Here is an 18,354-nt window from a genome sequence, read left to right as displayed (position 1 = left end):
ATTTTAGGACCCGATCCTGCAAACAAACATGTAACTTTTCTCACCTGAATAGTCCTCCTGAAATCTATGGGGAATACTGCTCTAGGATCAGTGCCTTTCACTGTAAACTGTTTGGGGCAGGGGCTGTCTTCCTGTATGTCTCTACGACTCCTGGTATACTTTGGGTGCTTTTGCAATATAAATAATAATCTAATGAAGGATAAGTAGGGGATAAACAGGAAAATATGTTTGTAGGTTTTTTAACAGATTTCTCTGAACTTCTATTTCTAAGGGCACCTATTTCTAAGGAAACTGATAATATATTAAAAGGTTTAGTGTCTTGGAGAACTGAAGATTACAAGGAGATCTGAAGCTTTAGTTGTGTACCATTATCTCATTAAGGATTTTTTTCCCTTTAAAATAAGGATGGTAGTATTCTTGCATTTAATTAACCAAAATAATTTGTTGTTTGGTCCACTTAATACTAGTGGGATTAAATTAACCCCACTTTGGAGGGCCAGTGCAAGGCTATCTGCACCACTTAAACTCTGTAGAGGTTCCCCGAGGCTGTCCACTGGCTGAGCAACCATACAAATGTGCCTCATGCCCCCAAGGTGCTACTGAAAAGGTCTCTGCACTCAGCGTGCATAGACCAGCATGTAAATGCAACACTGAGGGCGGGCCAGGGGAAGGCTGTATATCCACACCCCATACAAATGCTGTGGAAGGTCTGTGGTTTCGAGCTTGTAGACGAGAATAATGGCTGTGGAAGGGCCTTGGAATCTGACACTTAGTTGTTGGATGGATTTTTTTTTTCCTCAGTGTCTCTACTTCATCTGCTTAAAGCTAACATATTTGGGCTTTATGCAGGCAAAGTGGATTTTAATTAGAGTGTGTAAGTACTGCTAATAGATAAAGACAAAATTATGTAACTAACTTCTGATTTACAGTCCTTTTTGAACAGAGAAATCACATTTGTTTTCCATGTTACTTTTCAACTTAAATGAGCGTGACACTTTTATCTTATTAAACATCTAGAGAAGCCTCTGTTACTTTCAGAATCCAGTCAGATCACTGTTATTAAACAGCTTAATTATTACTCTATGTGCCATTGAAACTAATTCAATCACTTTTATATCTTTCTTTTTATTCAGATTGTTTGAAGGGCGGTCACCAAGGAAGCCTGAAAAGCTTAAAACCCTTTTCTGCTACTTTAGAAGAGTCACAGAAAAAAGTATATCCTTTTATTAGTTCATTTCTTTTCAGTGCTGTGAAAAATGCTGCTTAGTCTGAGCTGCAAAGCAAAAACATAGAGAATGTATAATAAATGGAAAAATCTATAGCAATACAATGTTATGGTGAAGGTTTTGAACAAAGAAGTCAAGAAATTGAAAATACTGGTTCCCACAGGATCTGTAGCTTTGCCCTGAGGTATACAATATATAAAGTGTTGAATTATTATGTAAGATGCTAACTTCTATGCACATGCGCGTGCGCTTTCTCTCTCACAAACACACACTTTAACACTGTGTGTGTGTATATGAGAGGATGCAGTGTAATTGTAGCCATGTCGACTCCAGGATATTAGAAAGACAAAGTAGGTAAGGTAATAATTTTTATTGGACAAAATTCTGTTGGTAAGAAAGACAAGCTTTTGAGCTACACAGAGCTCTTCTTCAGCTAGGAGTACCTTTTCCACACCTGAAGAAGAGCTCTGTGTGGCTCAAAAGCTTGTTTCTCACCAACATAAGTTGGTCCAATAAAAGATTTTTACCTAAGCCACTTTGTTTCTCTAATATGTGAGAGCACGGCAGTTAGCAGAATATTCAGTAATTAAAATATATGTATTATCTTAATTATTCCATATGCTGCTAACTGCCATTCTCTTTGTTGTCCGTAAAAAGAGAGAGAGCGAGAGAGCACTCACGCACACTGCAGTTAGAAGCATATAAATACACCCTCACTGTCAAGATAATGGTTTCCAGGGAACTATAACTTTGAATTTACTGGCTTAAATGCATCCAAAATCTCAGGTCTGATATTGCAGTAATGCAGCTTTTTTCATTTTTTCCCCAAACATTTTTTTCCCCTTCTTCCCCAGAAGCTCATAAGAGAGTTGACCCATGTTTAAAATAAACCCACTAGATGAGCAACCCAGTGAGATGTTGGGCTCCCCCAGCTCCCGTGAACTTAATTGGATTTTAAGGCATTCAGCTGCCTGGCAGGATATGCTCAGAATGCATTTGTGTAGCTGGACACTCCAGTAAGATTATATAAGCTATCTGAGATTCAAGTTAATATACCAAGTATTCTTAATCGAAGCTTCTTACATTGTCATGGGGTTGCACGTTCACATAAACTTGTAAAATACGTATATGTGGCTGCGCACTCATTGTAATAAACATGTACCTATGATGCTCTAGTTGTATGCATAATCATTAAGGCCAAGATTTAATCACGGATATTTGTAGTAAAAGTCATGGACAGGTCAAGGGCAAAAAAACAACAAATCGCGGCCTGTGACCTGTCCGTGACTTATACCGTAAATACCTCTGATTGAATCTTAGGCGGAGAGGAAAGCCCTGGGTAGCCAGTGGCAGCTCTGGCCACTGCTGGGGGAGGGAGGGAAATCCCAGGCAGCTAGCGGTAGCTACGGCTGCCCCAGGATCACTGCCGGGAGCCCCTGAGCTGTGGCGGTTCCCGCCGCCCCCGGGACTGCTGCTCAGGTGGTCCCCAGGGTCCGCCGCATCAGCCACTGCTTGGTGCCACCAGAGCAGCGTCTGGTGCAGCTGCCTGCAGGGCCATCCGAGCAGCTGGCTGCAGAGCTGCTCCAGCAGTGGACAGTGTGGCTGTTCCCAAGGCTGCCCAAGCAACTGGCCCCAGGGCCAGTTGCTCAGGTAGCCCTGGGATCAGCCACACCAGCTGCTGCAGATGTCACAGAGGTCTCAGGAAGTCATGGAATCCCTGACTTCTGCTACCTCCGTGACAAACACGGAGCCTTAGTAATCATTCACATAATATATATCTTAATTATATCTGAAGTATCAGATCTTGGTCTAGTGTTAAAGATTTTCTGATGGCATACTCCATATAAACATCATGATGTTTTCTACTCTTAAAATTTTATTTTAGAAAATCATTTGTTTTAACATGTAATGAATACTAATTTTCCTTCATAACTAACTCATACCAAGTCAGAAGTGTTTGTTTTTTAAAAAAAGACATTTTTAAGGTATTCAGGTGCAAAATGGCATTTAAAAAACTACTCCCATACTTGGGCCTAAAAAAGATTCCCGTTTTATCTGACTCAGTCTTTCTTTTGACTTATTCTTCCACCATTCAAACTAGTAATACCACATCCTATCCTTAATATACCCACCAAAGTCTCACTGATGTCAATAGTTGTTATCCACAAAGGTCAAGAGTAGAATGTGACCCATGCATGTAACTTTGTGTATAGCTTATTGCATTTTTACATGTGAGTGAAAAGATGTTTACATGCAAACTGAATTACAGCAACCTCCTACTTCTAAATTATACAGCTGCTCCGCCTCTTTATATACTTAGAACATAATCCCAACTGATTTTATGTAACTGGTGAATTGGAATTTTTTACACTATAATACCAAATAATATTTAATGGGATTCTCAAATGTTCTTTCTTGTAGTTACTTGTTATTAGTAACTTGTATTGCACTTTCAAACAGACCCTGTTTCTCCTCCCCACTTTTTTTTTCCTCTGTGTAATGAATTAAGACTGAAGTAATTTAGCTCTGGAAATGAGTGGAAATTAAATGTTTAATTCCCCAGCCCTTTTATTATAAATAGTAATTGAGTTCCCTGTAACAGAATACAATGTAGTATATGTAAACCAAAGCTTATTACTCAAAGTTTGTGCTTAATTTGTGAAACGTCACTTCCATAATATCACAGAACCCTTGTGGGGAAACACTTGATTAATACAAGACCTTCTCTCTAAAAAATTAAGCTAATCTTTTTTTTGTAAAAGTCTTTATAGCCTCATAAAATTTCTAACAGTATTACAGGAATATTTAACACTTTCTGAGGACTATGTTATGCTTTGCAAAAAAGTAAGAGTTCTTAGAGAACAGAAGTTTTAAAATATGTTTTTGTTGAGATGATGCTGCCATTGTCTCTAATAGTTTCTGTCTCTCACTCTAAGAATGCTTTTCCATAGAAAAGAGGGAATAATAATAATCAAAGAATAGATTGAATAAAATGAGTTTCTTCCAAATATTCAAAAACTGATTTTTTGTTGCTTCAACTAAAACAAATTTTTAGTGAAACAAAAGGAAGTCACATAAATAGAGGTAATCTCTTATAATATGTGTCTATTAATGACACATCTTTCTTTCTGTTGAGGGCTGGAGTCCTCCAGGAATCTTCCCATTTCCTCTCTCAAATGCTTCAAGAGATAATTAACTTCCTTCCACTGGAATCCATCAGTCCTTCATATTAATTAGCCAAGGTTCTTGGCTGAAAACATAGGATGCTGCCTTACTACTTGCATGTACTGTTTCTTGTATATGTTTCTTGCTGACTGAAGCCTGCTCAGGGTCTGAAGTCTGATTTTTGCCTATGGCAACACATTTTGCTCTCACCTGAGCTACCAAGGCAATGTGATGATGATTAAAGCTCAAATGGAATATCTGAGAAACAACATGCTTTCCTTCCTTGGTCTGATATTGAAAAGAAACACTTTCATGTGCTCAAATTGGGAATGGTCATTAATCATACCCCCAACTTATGACACATGTCATACCCCCACTTTCTCTTTTTATCGGCCAGCAGAAATAAATAAATGTAAAAAGAAGTGGGGGCAAGGAGGTGAAAGTTTGATCATCACATATATTTCCTTCAGTTTGAACACTGACACTGTCAGTGAGGAAGTCAAACTTCAGTTTTCCTTTTAGGAGAAACAAACATTTATTTTAACCAGCATTTTTATTTTAAATTGGTTTTTAGTATTCCTGAGTAAGAACCACATGTGTTGTAGCCTTAGTCTCTGAATGATTTTAAGTGGTAAGCTTTTAAAACTTGAAACCTACAGCTAATAATGTATGTTTTACTGATTTTTGTTGTTTTTTTTTTTTTTTAAATAGAACCAACTGGATTAGTGACGTTTACAAGACAAAGTCTTCAAGACTTTCCAGACTGGGAAAGGTAAGTTAAACACATCTCTCATTGTGAGAAATTGTTTTACTTGGTTGTGATGACTTAAGGCCTTATGCAACTCCCAATAAAGTCGTAGACTCCTAGTGACTTCATTGGGAGTTGGGTCAGGCTCTTAATCATTACAAGGGACACTATTTTGTATGGATCTTTGTTATTTTTATTCATCAAGTTTGGAAAAAATGTCAGCTGAACTGATCCACAAGCAATTTTGGGGTGGAGGGTTGTTACTCTTTGCGGGGGGTAGTTGTTTCAGACTTCTGTAGAAGTTATGATTTTGTCAAAAGTGCTAAAATTTTGTCAAATAAATTTCTGACTTGAGTGTAATTATGTACTTGTTACCTCATTTCATTTTGTTTGTTCATGATTTAAATGAATATTTAAAGAGTGATATTTGCAAGTATATATGTGGGGATGAGGGAAGCCTGGGTGTGATGATTCATCTGAAGCAGCAATGACAGGAACTCGAATGCAATGTGGCTGACAGCCAGCATGCAAAATTTGATTTGTTAGCTTTTTCATTGGCTAGTGTCATGTCATCAGCAAACAGTCCAAGTAAGATGGTGGCTGCTTGTCTGGGAATGTGAAGTTTTAGATTTAAGCAAAGTTTTTGGATGTTGGAATGTTGGGGCTGGGAAGAGAGGCAAGAAATTGGGGAATTGGGTGTGTAACCCTAGAATCAAAATCTGTAGATTTAGGATTATAGATATAAATACTAGTTAAGATTTAAGATTACATGTTAAATTTGTATCCAAAACTGTAAATAGCACAGTGTAGACTTACTGGCTATTCCATGTTCTTTCTTTTTTTAGACTTACTTTAATAATTGGTGTTTATTAAAAAAGAAACATCTTATAACTGTAGTAGTTACAATAGTTACTACCCCTAAAATGTGCTAAAATAACTAGTGTGTACATTCACTTTTGATTTACTTGCTATACAATGCATATTAACTATAATCTAAAAAATTCACCCTTGTTAGACACATAGTAGAATGAAAGGTCTGATTCTGTGGCCACGTCTACACTACGGGATAATATTGAATTAGCTAAAATCGGTTTTATAAAACTGATATTATAAATTCGATTTCATGCGGCCACACTAGGCACAGTAATTCGGCGTTGTGCGTCCATGGTCCGAGCTAAATCACTCGATTTCTGAAGCGTTGCATTCTGGGTAGCTCTTGCCGTAGCTATCCATACGTTCCCGCAGTCTCCCCGCCCTTGGAATTCTGGGTTGAATCATTATTGTCGCGGGTGGTTCTGTAAATGTCATCCGTCATACCTTCCTTGGGAAACATTAGCTGCACATCCTTTACCGTTTTTCCCTGTAGCCCTGGCAAGACGCCTAGAACGGCAACAGGACCGTCAGCTTTTTTTTTTTCCGCACGATGTGTATGATGCCGTGAGAGAGAGGCCATACGTCCAGCGCTACACAGCAGCATCACTTTGCTTTTGCAATGATAGCAGATGGGTACTGATCATTTCTGTCCGTCTACTGCTAGAAAAAACTGGCAATGAGATGACGGTTATCTCCTCCCTTCTTACTGTCTGCGCTATCATAGATGCCCTGCTGAGAATCGGCCGGGCGCACGCAAAAGCAAAATTGGGAATTGATTCACTTGGAACTGAGTCAATCCCTCCCTTATGTTTCTAAAAAATTAGAGTACGTCCTGCTAGACATAGCAAGTGTATTTGAGACCAGTGTATCAGAGCACAGCTGCTCCGTGTCAGTATTCCCAGGGGTGCCCTGCAACAACCACCCGTTGCTCCCTCCCTCCCCAACATTCTGGCTACCGTGGCATTGTCTCCCCCCCCCCCATTCTGTGTATGAAGTTATAGAAGAATGCAGAATAAGGAAACAAGCACTTGTTAGTGAGCATAAGAAATGAGGGGGAGGCACCTCTCTGGGCTATGACAGTCATAGACAGTACGAGAATCTTTTCTTTACACAGGAAAGAGGGGGCGAGCTTCATCAGCCCCCATTGCTATGATGAAGACATTACCAGCCTTGTCTTACCCATCTACTGGATAACTGGAGTCATTCCCATTTTGTACCCAGGCACCCAGCCAGCCTTGCACTGAGGCCAGCCAGAGCGCTCAGATGGCGACGACGGATAGCTCAGTCATAGTTGACGTCTACACCGGAAGGAGAGGAGCGGATCCTGCTCTTCGCTAGCTGCAGGCATTGCGGTCTACCAGCGCATTCAGTACACATAGGGTTACATTGAAGAAGTCAAAATGATTTCTTTCCTTTTCTTTCATGTGTGGTGGTGGTGGGGGGGGGAACTGAGGAGCTTATTCGCTGAACCCGCCAGACACTGTGTTTGAACCTACAACATTGGAGCTCAGCCAAGAAATGCAAATACTTCAGAGATGCTGGTGACTGTGGAGAATAGCTGGAGTCCTCAGTACCCTCCATCCATGAGCGTCCATTTGAGTCTCTGGCTTCCCGTTACGCTTGTCACGCAGCGCTGTGTATCCTGGAGATTTTTTTTCAAATGCTTTGGCATTTCGTGTTCTGTAACGGAGCCCTATAGAGCATACAACAAAAGTTATTTTAGAAGGTAATCCCATTGAAAGTAGTTACTCAGGGTAGGAGCTGACATTGCATTCCCTTGGCACTCACTGCTTGAATAATTTTGTGCTGTCTCTTGCAAAGAGATTGATTTCTTGAGGTGATGGTGGCACAGTGAATTGTAAGGAAAAAGCACTCAGCTTGCTCTGGTTTCAGGATAAATGTGCAATGATTACTGAGACAGACTTTGAGGTATGGCAAAGGAGAATTAAACCACCATTTAAAAAAGATAAGTCAATTCACAATGCAGAATCCTGGAATTGCAGAAGTAAACAGGTACATATGTGCTGGGCAGAAAAGATGCTGTCATTTTGGGGTCCAAAACATTTTTAAAAAATCTGTTAGTGTAAGTCTCAGAGTACATCAATTCATGCATGTTTAGTAATAACAGAGTACGTATGCTTCTCCTACCAGGAAACTGCACACCCTTACAATTGTATATGTCAAAGGCCAGATCTTCAGCTGGTATAAATCAGTTTACCTCTGTTGACATTGACTTTGCCAATGTACTCAGATGAGGATCTGACCCCAAATTATTTTTCCTAATCTTTCTAAATGTTCTATAAAATGACTTTGTCATATTAACATAGTGTTTCTTTGCTCTATCTGTGTAGCTACGTATTTCATACCCCTAAATAGTAATTGTATGCTATTAAAGGTTTTTAAATTGGAGATTGAGAACATAGACATGTTTCACATTAACCTCAATGGGAGCTAAGTAGCTAATTATTTTTTTTTTTAACAGAAAGGTGAAACATCATTTTATTTCTTGTTTACTGAAGTGAGGAATCTAAGCCATCACTGATATGAATGTACTTCAGTTTACATACTAGCTTCTCGTACAGAATATTCTGTTTCTTAATAGCCTGCTTAAGTAGAGAGTAGATTTATGTCCCCTGTAAATCTCTTAATGGATGATTGTAACTAATACAGCTTAGTTTAAACGTCTCTATTTATTTATTTATTTATTAAATTCCACTGTATTATGGTTAAATGTCAGACTTCTTCAATAAGTCAAAAGATTTAATACTGTTAATAAAAGTATATGGTAGATTAGAATATTCTTTCCACAACATTGGTGATCAATCCATAAAATTAAGTGATTATTTTAATTTTACAATTCTGGATGGAAATTAATGATCAAAAATGATCATTCTGATCAAAATAAGTCCAAGTTTGTGAAAACCCAAAGAGTAGTTATAGGCTGGAGGCTGTAGTTCAGCAGAACTAAAATGGCAGTGAGCAACAGGATTTTTCAACACCAGCAAATCTTTATCAGCATAGATCAAAATAAGTTACTATTAGCATAAAACAATAACAAAAAGATTCCCCCCAGGTGGGGTTCACTCAGGCTATGGCTGTACTCCAGCTTAGATTGACATAAATTATGTTGCTCAGGGGTGTGAATTAGCCACATGCACGCACACACACCAAGTGACATGATTTATGCTGACTTAAGTGCTGGTGTGGACAGTGCTATGTCTATGGGAGAAGCATTCCTGCCAACAGAACTATGACCACTCACAGAGACTGGAGTAATTAAACTAATGGGAAAGCTCTCTCCCTTCACCTTAGAGCAGCTACACATATTGTTTATCGCAGCTCTGTAAGCTCTCTAGTGTAGCCATAGCCTCAGTACCTGGGTGTGGAGTCCTGGTTTCCAACAGACATTCCTCTCTTCTGTTTTTCCAGCATTCCTGCTTATATAACTATTCACCCGAGTTACAGTGTAACAGAAAGGAAAAAGGAATCTGTAGTTAATCCTTTGTGTCCTGGGGCAGATCTGCTATTCTCTCGTTCTGTGGCCTTGGGCGAGGAACCTAACTTCCATTTCACTATCTATAAAATGGGAATAATAAAACTTAATTCATCAAGTGGTAGTGAGGATTGACTGATGTGATCATAGCAAGCGGATATGATTGGATGGAAAGTACTATGTAAATGCAGAGTATTTATTTTCTTCACCTCCCACTTCCCTAACTCATATCTGACTTTTGTCACATTGTACCAAATTCTGCTTTAAGTTATCCTGGTCTTAGTTGTATATCTGGAGTATCCTTTTGGAAAGCAAACAAAGCTTTTCATTGAAGTAAATGAAATTACTTCGGATTTACACTAATGTAACTGAGAACATAATTTTGTTCATTTATTTTTTGCATATTTTTATAATGGAGACTTTTACATTTAGTGATTGTAGTTAATTGATTCACTGTAAGATAACACTGTATCTATATATATATATATTTAAAATTATAGATCTCATAAAAAACTGACCAGATTGTATGTCACCTACGAGGGCACTATAGAAAGCAATGGATGTGGTATGCTACAGGTAAGTGTCTAATAAAAAATATGGCTTTATGCTGTGCTTTTGATGACTGGGCAGTTTAGCAAAGCAATTCATATAGCTCCTTGTTTTTTGTTTTTTTGTTTTTAAGTAGTGATATTATACCGGATAAAAGAAACAACAAAACTGATAATTTTGAAAGACTTAGTAGTGTCAATATTCCCCTGCTCACCTTGTTTTTCACGTGTCCCTGTTTCCAAAACCGTTTGACAGAAAATCACAAGACCTGGACAGCTTCAGGTCCTTCAGTTCAGACATGGGTTGAAGATTGACAGGAGAGGAGTTTCCAGGGTATGATCTTGACAGGATGTCTCAGTTTTCAGTTTATTTTTTTAAAAGCTGTTGCTGTGCCCCATCTGGTGACCAGTTCAGTAGTTCAAGAGGTTCTTTCTGCTGCCAGCACAGTTGTTTTGGTCTGAGAGCCAGTCAGCTAAAACTGATTGATAAGGAGAATGTCTCCTCTATATCCATTAAGAAATATTTAGTTTTGTCTGAAGGGGTGACAAGTTTAGCTTTTAGAATTTAATATAAAAGTTTGTGCTCTGTCCCTTTTATCAACTTATGTTATCCTGTCATTTGAAGTTGCTTTTAGTTCTTGCAATCCCATTTGAAAAGGGGAAATACAGTCCTTGCCTAGGGGAGAAATAGATCCATGAAGTTTGTAGCTGGAACTACAAGGTTGCTGGATAATATCTGGGAATGTGTTTAATGGGGGAGCTCCATGTGGTTTGGAGTCCTCCACAGAATTTCCCATGGGGAGTGACCCTTTAAAAAGGTCCTAGCATCTCCTGCTTACCAGCACTAGTGGCCAGATGGAGTCTGGAAAGTCTGTCCTGCTCCTGTGGAGCATTGCTTGGGAGGTGGTGCCTTTTTTGCCTCAGAGGTTCCAGGGTTGTCAGCTGTTCCATGCTGATTCACACCTGACACCTGCAATGATGCATTCCTGCAGAGTTTAGGAAACCCTCCAGGCCCCAGCGGCCTCCCAGGAGGAAGAGGGCATCATTACATGTGTTGTATGAGCACATTGTGAAAATTGTGCAAGAACATAAGAACGGCCATACTGGGTCAGAATCCTGTCTTCCGACAGTGGCCAATGCCAGGCGCCCCAGATGGAATGAACAGAACAGGTTATAATCAAGTGATCCATCCCCTGTCGCCCACTCCCAGCTTGTGGCTAACAGAGCTAGGGACACCATCCCTGCCCATCATGGCTAATATCCAGCGTGTGTGTGTGTGTGTGTGTACACACTGTTTACTGTATATAAAATCTTGCATGCATATACGTACATATATACACACACACACACATATATATAAAAATATAATAAACAGGAATCAATAATGCAAAGTAGAAGAGGAGAGATGAAATATACAAATATAAAAAGGTGTGTGCCCAGGGTTACTCTTTCTATGGGACAGCAAATATTAAGAGTGCACAGAAGATAATGGTTTGATAGGTTAACAAATGCACAACAGAATGGTTCCCAAACATTTATACTTCTACAAATTCCCGCTGTAACCATATGAACTTATTAGTGTTTCCCTTATCTCTCCTCTCCTCTCTCCTATTTTTTTGTGTCTTGTCTTGAATTTAAACTGTTAGGCTCTTCACAGTAGGGAGAGATCATGTTCTACCTTTTTGCTTGTACAGCAGCTAGGACAGTGGGCCCCTGATCCTGACTGGGGGTCTTTGGGTGCTACCACAGTATGCACATAATACTATTATTCTTCAAATTATCAATAATAGTAAAAGCAGTCTATAAGGTGCCACAGGATTCTCTGCTGCTTTTACAGATCCAGACTAACACGGCTACCCCTCTGATACAATAATAGTAGTAAGTTAACTAGTTATTCCAGGCAGCTCTAAGATATTGTAGTTGATACCCAGTAGCATTAGCGCTGCTCTATTATTAGCCATAAGCAGAGACACAATACCGGACCCAATGATGTGACCCAGCATGGCATATCCTATTTCTCAAGTGAGAGCATCCCCACAAGTAGATTGCTGATATTTTAACATGAGGAAAATTCTTCTCCTTGAAGCCCTTCGTACCTTCATTAAATCCGAGCATCCAGAATCTGCATGGAGATGATAAACTTAAAAACTACACAGAAATATTAATTTTTCTTCCTTCTCCTTAGTCACCCATCCTGTAACTCCAGGAGGGAGGAGGAAATTATGGCTGATACTTTTATAATGCCTTTTATGTATTGTATAAATTTACATTAAACTCAGCTAAAACAAATATACCCGGAAGGGTGGTGATATTCCCTTTTTCTAGCTATTTAGCTTTTTAAGTCTGAATAAATAGAGCAGGTAATCCCTCTGCTTGAATTAAGAACGCTGACAAAACATTTTGGAGAATTTTCATCTGAGTTTTATATACCTCAGTCACTCCTAGCAACACCTCAACCACTAAATGTCTATCAACATTTTCATCATAAGTTTCAGTGGAGATTTGTTGTTATTATTTTGGCTAGTTGTTTCAGAGCCTTTTAGATGCTAAAAATCATTTTAGACTTGACATTTCATATGAGTTTGTGGTCCAAGGGGATTTATTTCTTCTGCCACTCTCTCATTTTGGTTGAACTCTTATTATCTGTTATGAATTCAGTTATCTTAAGAGAGATGTGGAAAAATATAATGGCATTTGAAAGGATGGAATAGCATCCTTTTTTTAATAAAAAATCCCCAAACTATAAATATATGCTGGTCACTAATTTGTAATGTAGACTCACAGACTTTAAGGCCAGGGGGACCATCATGATCATTCAGTCTGACCTGCACACTGCAGGCCACAGAACTTCACCCACCCACCCTGTAATAGATTCATAACCTGTGGCTGAGTTACTGAAGTCCTCAAATCATGATTTAAAGACTTCAAGCCACAGAGAACCCACCATTTGCTGTAGTTTAAACCTGCAAGTGACCTGTGCCTCATGCTGCAAAGGAAGGTGAAAAAAACCCAGGGTCTCTGCCAATCTGACTTGGGGGGAAATTCCTTCCTGACCCCAAACAGTGGCAAGACCCACCAGCCAGACACCTGGGATAGAATTCTCTTTAGTAACTCAGATCCTTTCCCATCTAGTGTCCCATCTCTGGCCTTCGGGGATATTTTGCTACAGGCAGTTGCAGATGGGTCACATGCCATTGTAGGCAGTCTCATCATGCCATCCCCTCCATGAACTTATCAAGCTCAGTCTTGAAGCCAGTTAAGTTTTTTGCCCTTACTGCTCCCCTTGGAAGGCTGTTCCAGAACTTCACTCCTCTGATGGTTGGAAATCTTGTCTAATTTCAATCCTAAACTTGTTGATTGCCAGTTTGTGGGCAGAAGAACAAATGGATACATTGTCTGTTAAATAACTCCTCTCCTCCCTAGTATTTATCTCCCGATTGTATTTATAGAGAGCAATCATATCACCCCTCAGCCTTCTTTTGGTTAGGCCAACTAAGTCGAGCTCCCTGAGTCTCATCTTATATAGGCAGTACCTCCCAACTTTTTGTTGCCTGCAAATTTTATTATCACGTTCCCACTTTTTGCGCTAAAGTCATTAATGAAAATGTTAAATAAGATTAATCCCAAAACCAATCCTTTAGGAATTCCACTAGCAACCTCCCTCAGCCTGACAATTCACCTTTCAGCATGACCCATGCTAGTCTCCCTTTTAACCAGTTCTTTATCCACCTTTCAGTTCTTATATTAATCCCCATTTTATCGAATTTAACTACTAATTTCCCATGTGGAACTGTATCAAATGTTTTACTGAAATCCAGGTAGATTAGATCTACTGCATTTCCTTTGTCTAAAGTATCAGTTACCTTCTCAAAAAAAGAGATCAGTTTGGTCTGGCATGATCTACCCTTTGTAAAATCATGTTGTATTTTATCCCAATTACTGTTTATCTCTATGTCCTTAGCTGCTTTCTTTCAAAATTTGTTCCAGGACTTTGCATACAATTGAAGTCAAACTAACAGTCCTGTAGTTTCCCAGATTACTGTTTTTCCCTTTCTTAAAAATAGGTAATATATTACCTATTCCCCATTTGTAGGGTTTGACCCCTGAGTTTACGGATTCATTTAAAAATCCTTGCAATCGGGCTTGCAATTGCTGTGCCAGTTCCATTAATATTCTTGAATGGAGATTATCTGGGCCCTCTGATATGGTCCCATTAAGCTGTTTGAGTTTGACTTTTACCTCGGATGTGATAAGTTCTTCTTTCAAATCAACATTTCTATTAGCCACTCTGCCACTACCTCTAAACTCCTCATTATCCTTATTAAAAACTGAGTCAAAGTGTTTGTTTAGGTGTTGAACCATGACTACATTATCTTTAATCTCCACTCCATCCTCAGTGTTTAGCAGTCTCACTTCTTTCCTTGTTTTCTTTTTATTTATATGGCTGTAGAGCCTTACTATTGGTTTTAATTTCCTTTGTAAGGTCTAACTCTGCTAGGCGTTTGGCAGTTCTCACTTTATCTGTGTACTTTCTGACCTCCAAAAGGTAGCTTTCCTTTCTGATCCATCCTACCTTCCATTCCATATTGGCTTTTGGCTTTCTGCGTTCTCTTAGTAACCTGTTTGAGATGCTTGCTCATCCAGTTTGGTCTGCAACCCTTCCCTCTGATTTTTTTTCCCCTTGCTTATGTGTAGACTTCAGATAGCTTCTGCAATCTTGACTTAAAGTAATTCCAAGCCTCCTCCACATTCAGATTCTTGAGTTCTTCGGTCCAGTCCCCTTCCCTAACTTATTCCCTTACTTTTTGAAAGTTTGCCCTTTTAAAATCAAGGACCCTAGTTGTAGATCTGTTTTTGTTTATCTTTGTTTAGTTTAAACTGAATTAGCTCATGATTGCTCGAACCAAGGTTGTCCCTTGCAACCAGTTCTTCTATGAGATCCTCACTACTCACCAATACTAAATCTAAAATGGCATCACCTCTTGTTTGTTTGGTGACTGTTTGGTGGATAAATCTGTTGGCTGTCACGTCCAGGAGAATCTGGACCCTACCATTATTATAGCATTTGTTCTCCAGTCTATATCTGGTAAATTAAAAGCAGCAGAGAATCCTGTGGCACCTTATAGACTAACAGACGTTTTGGATCATGAGCTTGCATGCATCTGACGAAGTGGGTATTCACCCACAAAAGCTCGTGCTCCAAAACGTCTGTTAGTCTGTAAGGTCCCACACGATTTTTTGCTGCTTTTACAGATCCAGACTAACATGGCTACCCTTCTGATACTTGGGAAATTAAAGTCTCCCATAATCTCTCAATTCCCAGTAATATTTTTTTCATTAAAAATATTAATGATGTCTCTATCCATATCCCCATCAAATCCTGAGAGGTCCATAGCATATCCCAAGCACAAACCCAGAGGAACCTCTGGAACCTTTTTCCCCAAAGTGCTTTTGACCCAAATAGATTCTATTTTATCCATTCCATCACTTTTAATTTCTTTACAGTCTACCTCATGATTTATATACAGTTGTTAGTCCACCACCTTTATTTCTGTGGATGGAGGCTTTTTTAAAGTGAAATACATGCTACTCCTGCAAAAAAACAAGAACTTAAAGCTTATCTATTTCAAAGAGTGTGTCAGTCTGTTTTGAACAAAAAGTCTCATCCCATTCAGCTGTCCTCAGCCATAGTTCACAGTGAATCTCAGTAGGCAGAGAACTGCTGGTACAGTTGCATTACCAATCTATAAATGGTTTAGGACATGCAGCTGATGGTCAAATGTTTAATAAAGTGTATTTTTTCAAACTCCTGTAAAATATAGAATGGGAAAATTGTAAAGGGATGTAAAAATGGAAACAACAACTATATTTTACTCCAATAAATGTTTGGAAAGAAAGTGTTCCTTTTAAGGATCTTGGACTGAGAGCATTTTGTCAAATAATAAACCCCCACCCCACATGATCTACTAATTGCTTTCTGCTTCTTAGATGAAGAAGGTAACCGGGGGAGCAACAACCTCTTTCCTATCAGCCAGCTGGACAAGCCACCTTTGCAATTAAACAGGGGCAACTCACTTTCTTTGTCAAGCCGGACAGAGGTCCCCACCACTTAATATGCAGTGAGGGCAAGGTGGCTCAGTCATGCTAGTTGCATTTCTAAATGCAAGTGGCCAAACAAAACAACGGCTGAACAGAAAGATGAATCTCATGCCACATTTATTTACCTTATTAAAGAAAGGATGTAAAGATGTTTGCCTATTCTGTAATCATCTAGGACATTTTTTCTACCAGGTTGATTTTGCAAATCGTTTTGTTGGAGGTGGTGTCACTGGTGCAGGACTGGTACAAGAAGAAATTCGTTTTTTAATCAATCCAGAGCTGATAGTATCTCGGCTCATCACTGAAGTCCTGGACCACAATGAATGTGTTATTATCACAGGTTAGTCTTTGTTAACTCTGTGCAGAAAGTTTCAAATACTTATCTTCCTATTATATATGGAATTAGTGTGGTGCCAAGAGATTTCAATTGACATCTCCAACATCATAGAAGCTCAAGCACTATCAACAGTCATATACATACCCTGATTTATTCATGCCATTTTTCTTTTAGATCACAAATTTTAAGTGTCCTGTGTATCTATCTCCTAGTCTTCACACTCATTGCAATGCTGTTTGTTGATATTTTTCTTTGTGCACAGTTCTCAAATGAGTAATTATTGTGATAAGAGATTAATGGTCTAATTATGTTCCAGTGTGAGTTTATGCTAAAAATCCCTCTGACTTCAAATAACTCAGGAACAGGCTTTATAGTAAAAGCAAACCTCTTTTGAATCTAATGGTCTGATTGTAAATTCCTCTTAGGGTCTGCTGTGACTGTGGGTTTCTTGAACTAAAATACTAAGATTTGATATTGAAGTTAGTAGTTATGAAGGTTATTGGAGATATCTACCCTGAACAGTAATGTACCAAATTTTCACTGTGCTCACAGAGTTCTATCTTAGTAAATCACGAGCCCAGTGTAAAACTTGAAATGGCTTCTTTTGGAGGTAGTCTCCTTTTTGATTATGTTAATATTGTGGTCAAGAATAGAGTGGCTCTTATCAGGATGGTTTCATTATTAGCATATCTAGGAGATCCATAGGATTCAATGTGTGAGTCAACAGCGTGCCCTTGTTGCCAAAAAGGCTAATGGCATTTTGGACTATATAAGTAGGAGCGTTGCCAGCAGATCGAGAGATGTGATCATTCCCCTCTATTTGGCATTGGTGAGGCCTCATCTGGAGTACTGTGTCCAGTTTTGGGCCCCACACTACAAGAAGGATATGGAAAAATTGGATAGAGTCCAGCAGAGGGCAACAAAAATGATTAGGGCACATGACTGAGGAGGAGGGGCTGAGGGAACTCGGATTATTTAGTCTGCAGAAAAGAAGAATGAGGGGGGATTTAATAAGTGCTTTCAACTACTTGAAAGAGGGTTCCAAAGAGGATGGATCTAGACTGTTCTCAGGGGTACCAGATGACAGAGTACTGGTCTTAAGTTGCAGTGGGGGAGGTTTAGGTTGGATATTAAGAAAAACTTTTTCACTAGGAGGGTGGTGAAGCACTGGAATAGGTTGCCTAGGGAGGTGGTGGAATCTCCTTCCTTAGAAATTTTCAAGATCAGGCTTGACAAAGGCCTGGCTGAGATGATTTAGTTGGGGATTGGTCCTGCTTTGAGCAGGGGGTTGGATTAGAACAGGGGTCGCGAGGGTATGACATGGGGGGGTCGCAAGCTGTCAGTCTCCACCCCAAGCCCCACTTTGCATCCAGCATTTTTAATGGTTTTAAATATATAGAAAAGTGTTTTTAATTTATAAGGGGGATCGCACTCAGAGGATAGCAATGTGAGGGGGGTCACCACTACAAAAATTGGAGACCCACTGGACTAGATGACTTCTTGAGGTCCCTTCCAACCCTGGTATTCTATGATTAACTGATATGCAGATTGTTAACAACTTGTGTGTTTTGCATATTAAGCCTTTGTATTTTTTGTGAAATCATGAAATTCATCCTGAAGGAGTCCAAAGCACTTTACTGCCTTTAAAAGCAGTCCAGTCACTTCATCTGTCGTTTGATGTGCTGCTACATCTGGGCTGGAAAATTACAGCTGTTTTAATGTTTGCAGAGTTGTTTTAATAGCACACAGCAATGTATGCAACAATTTAGGAAAGGGCTTTAAGAGTTAACTGTTTTTCTGTGGAGAACACAATATGAATATACAAACAGATCTAAAACTATACAGGAATATAGTTTCCCAAACAT

General features: G+C 39.2%; 1 protein-coding gene across 8 annotated transcripts in view; it reads left to right on the top strand.

Moving 5' to 3' along the window:
* Positions 1 to 18,354, top strand: part of PARG (poly(ADP-ribose) glycohydrolase) — a 130,975-nt gene that overhangs the window by 88,921 nt on the left and 23,700 nt on the right. For 7 of the 8 annotated variants that reach the window (XM_075072532.1, XM_032804673.2, XM_032804642.2 and 4 more), the window contains exons 10-13: positions 1,134 to 1,213; positions 5,103 to 5,163; positions 10,006 to 10,081; positions 16,345 to 16,492. In XM_075072532.1, coding sequence (XP_074928633.1) covers positions 1,134 to 1,213; positions 5,103 to 5,163; positions 10,006 to 10,081; positions 16,345 to 16,492 — 365 coding nt within the window. The remainder of the gene's footprint in view (positions 1 to 1,133; positions 1,214 to 5,102; positions 5,164 to 10,005; positions 10,082 to 16,344; positions 16,493 to 18,354) is intronic. The other variant, XR_004377038.2, reaches the window with a different exon arrangement.

The sequence above is a fragment of the Chelonoidis abingdonii genome, chromosome 15 (assembly GCF_003597395.2).
Source record: "Chelonoidis abingdonii isolate Lonesome George chromosome 15, CheloAbing_2.0, whole genome shotgun sequence".
NCBI classification, from domain to species: Eukaryota; Metazoa; Chordata; order Testudines; family Testudinidae; genus Chelonoidis; species Chelonoidis abingdonii.
The sequence above is the reverse complement of the archived record's forward strand: the minus strand, read 5'-3'. Positions and strand labels throughout refer to the sequence as shown.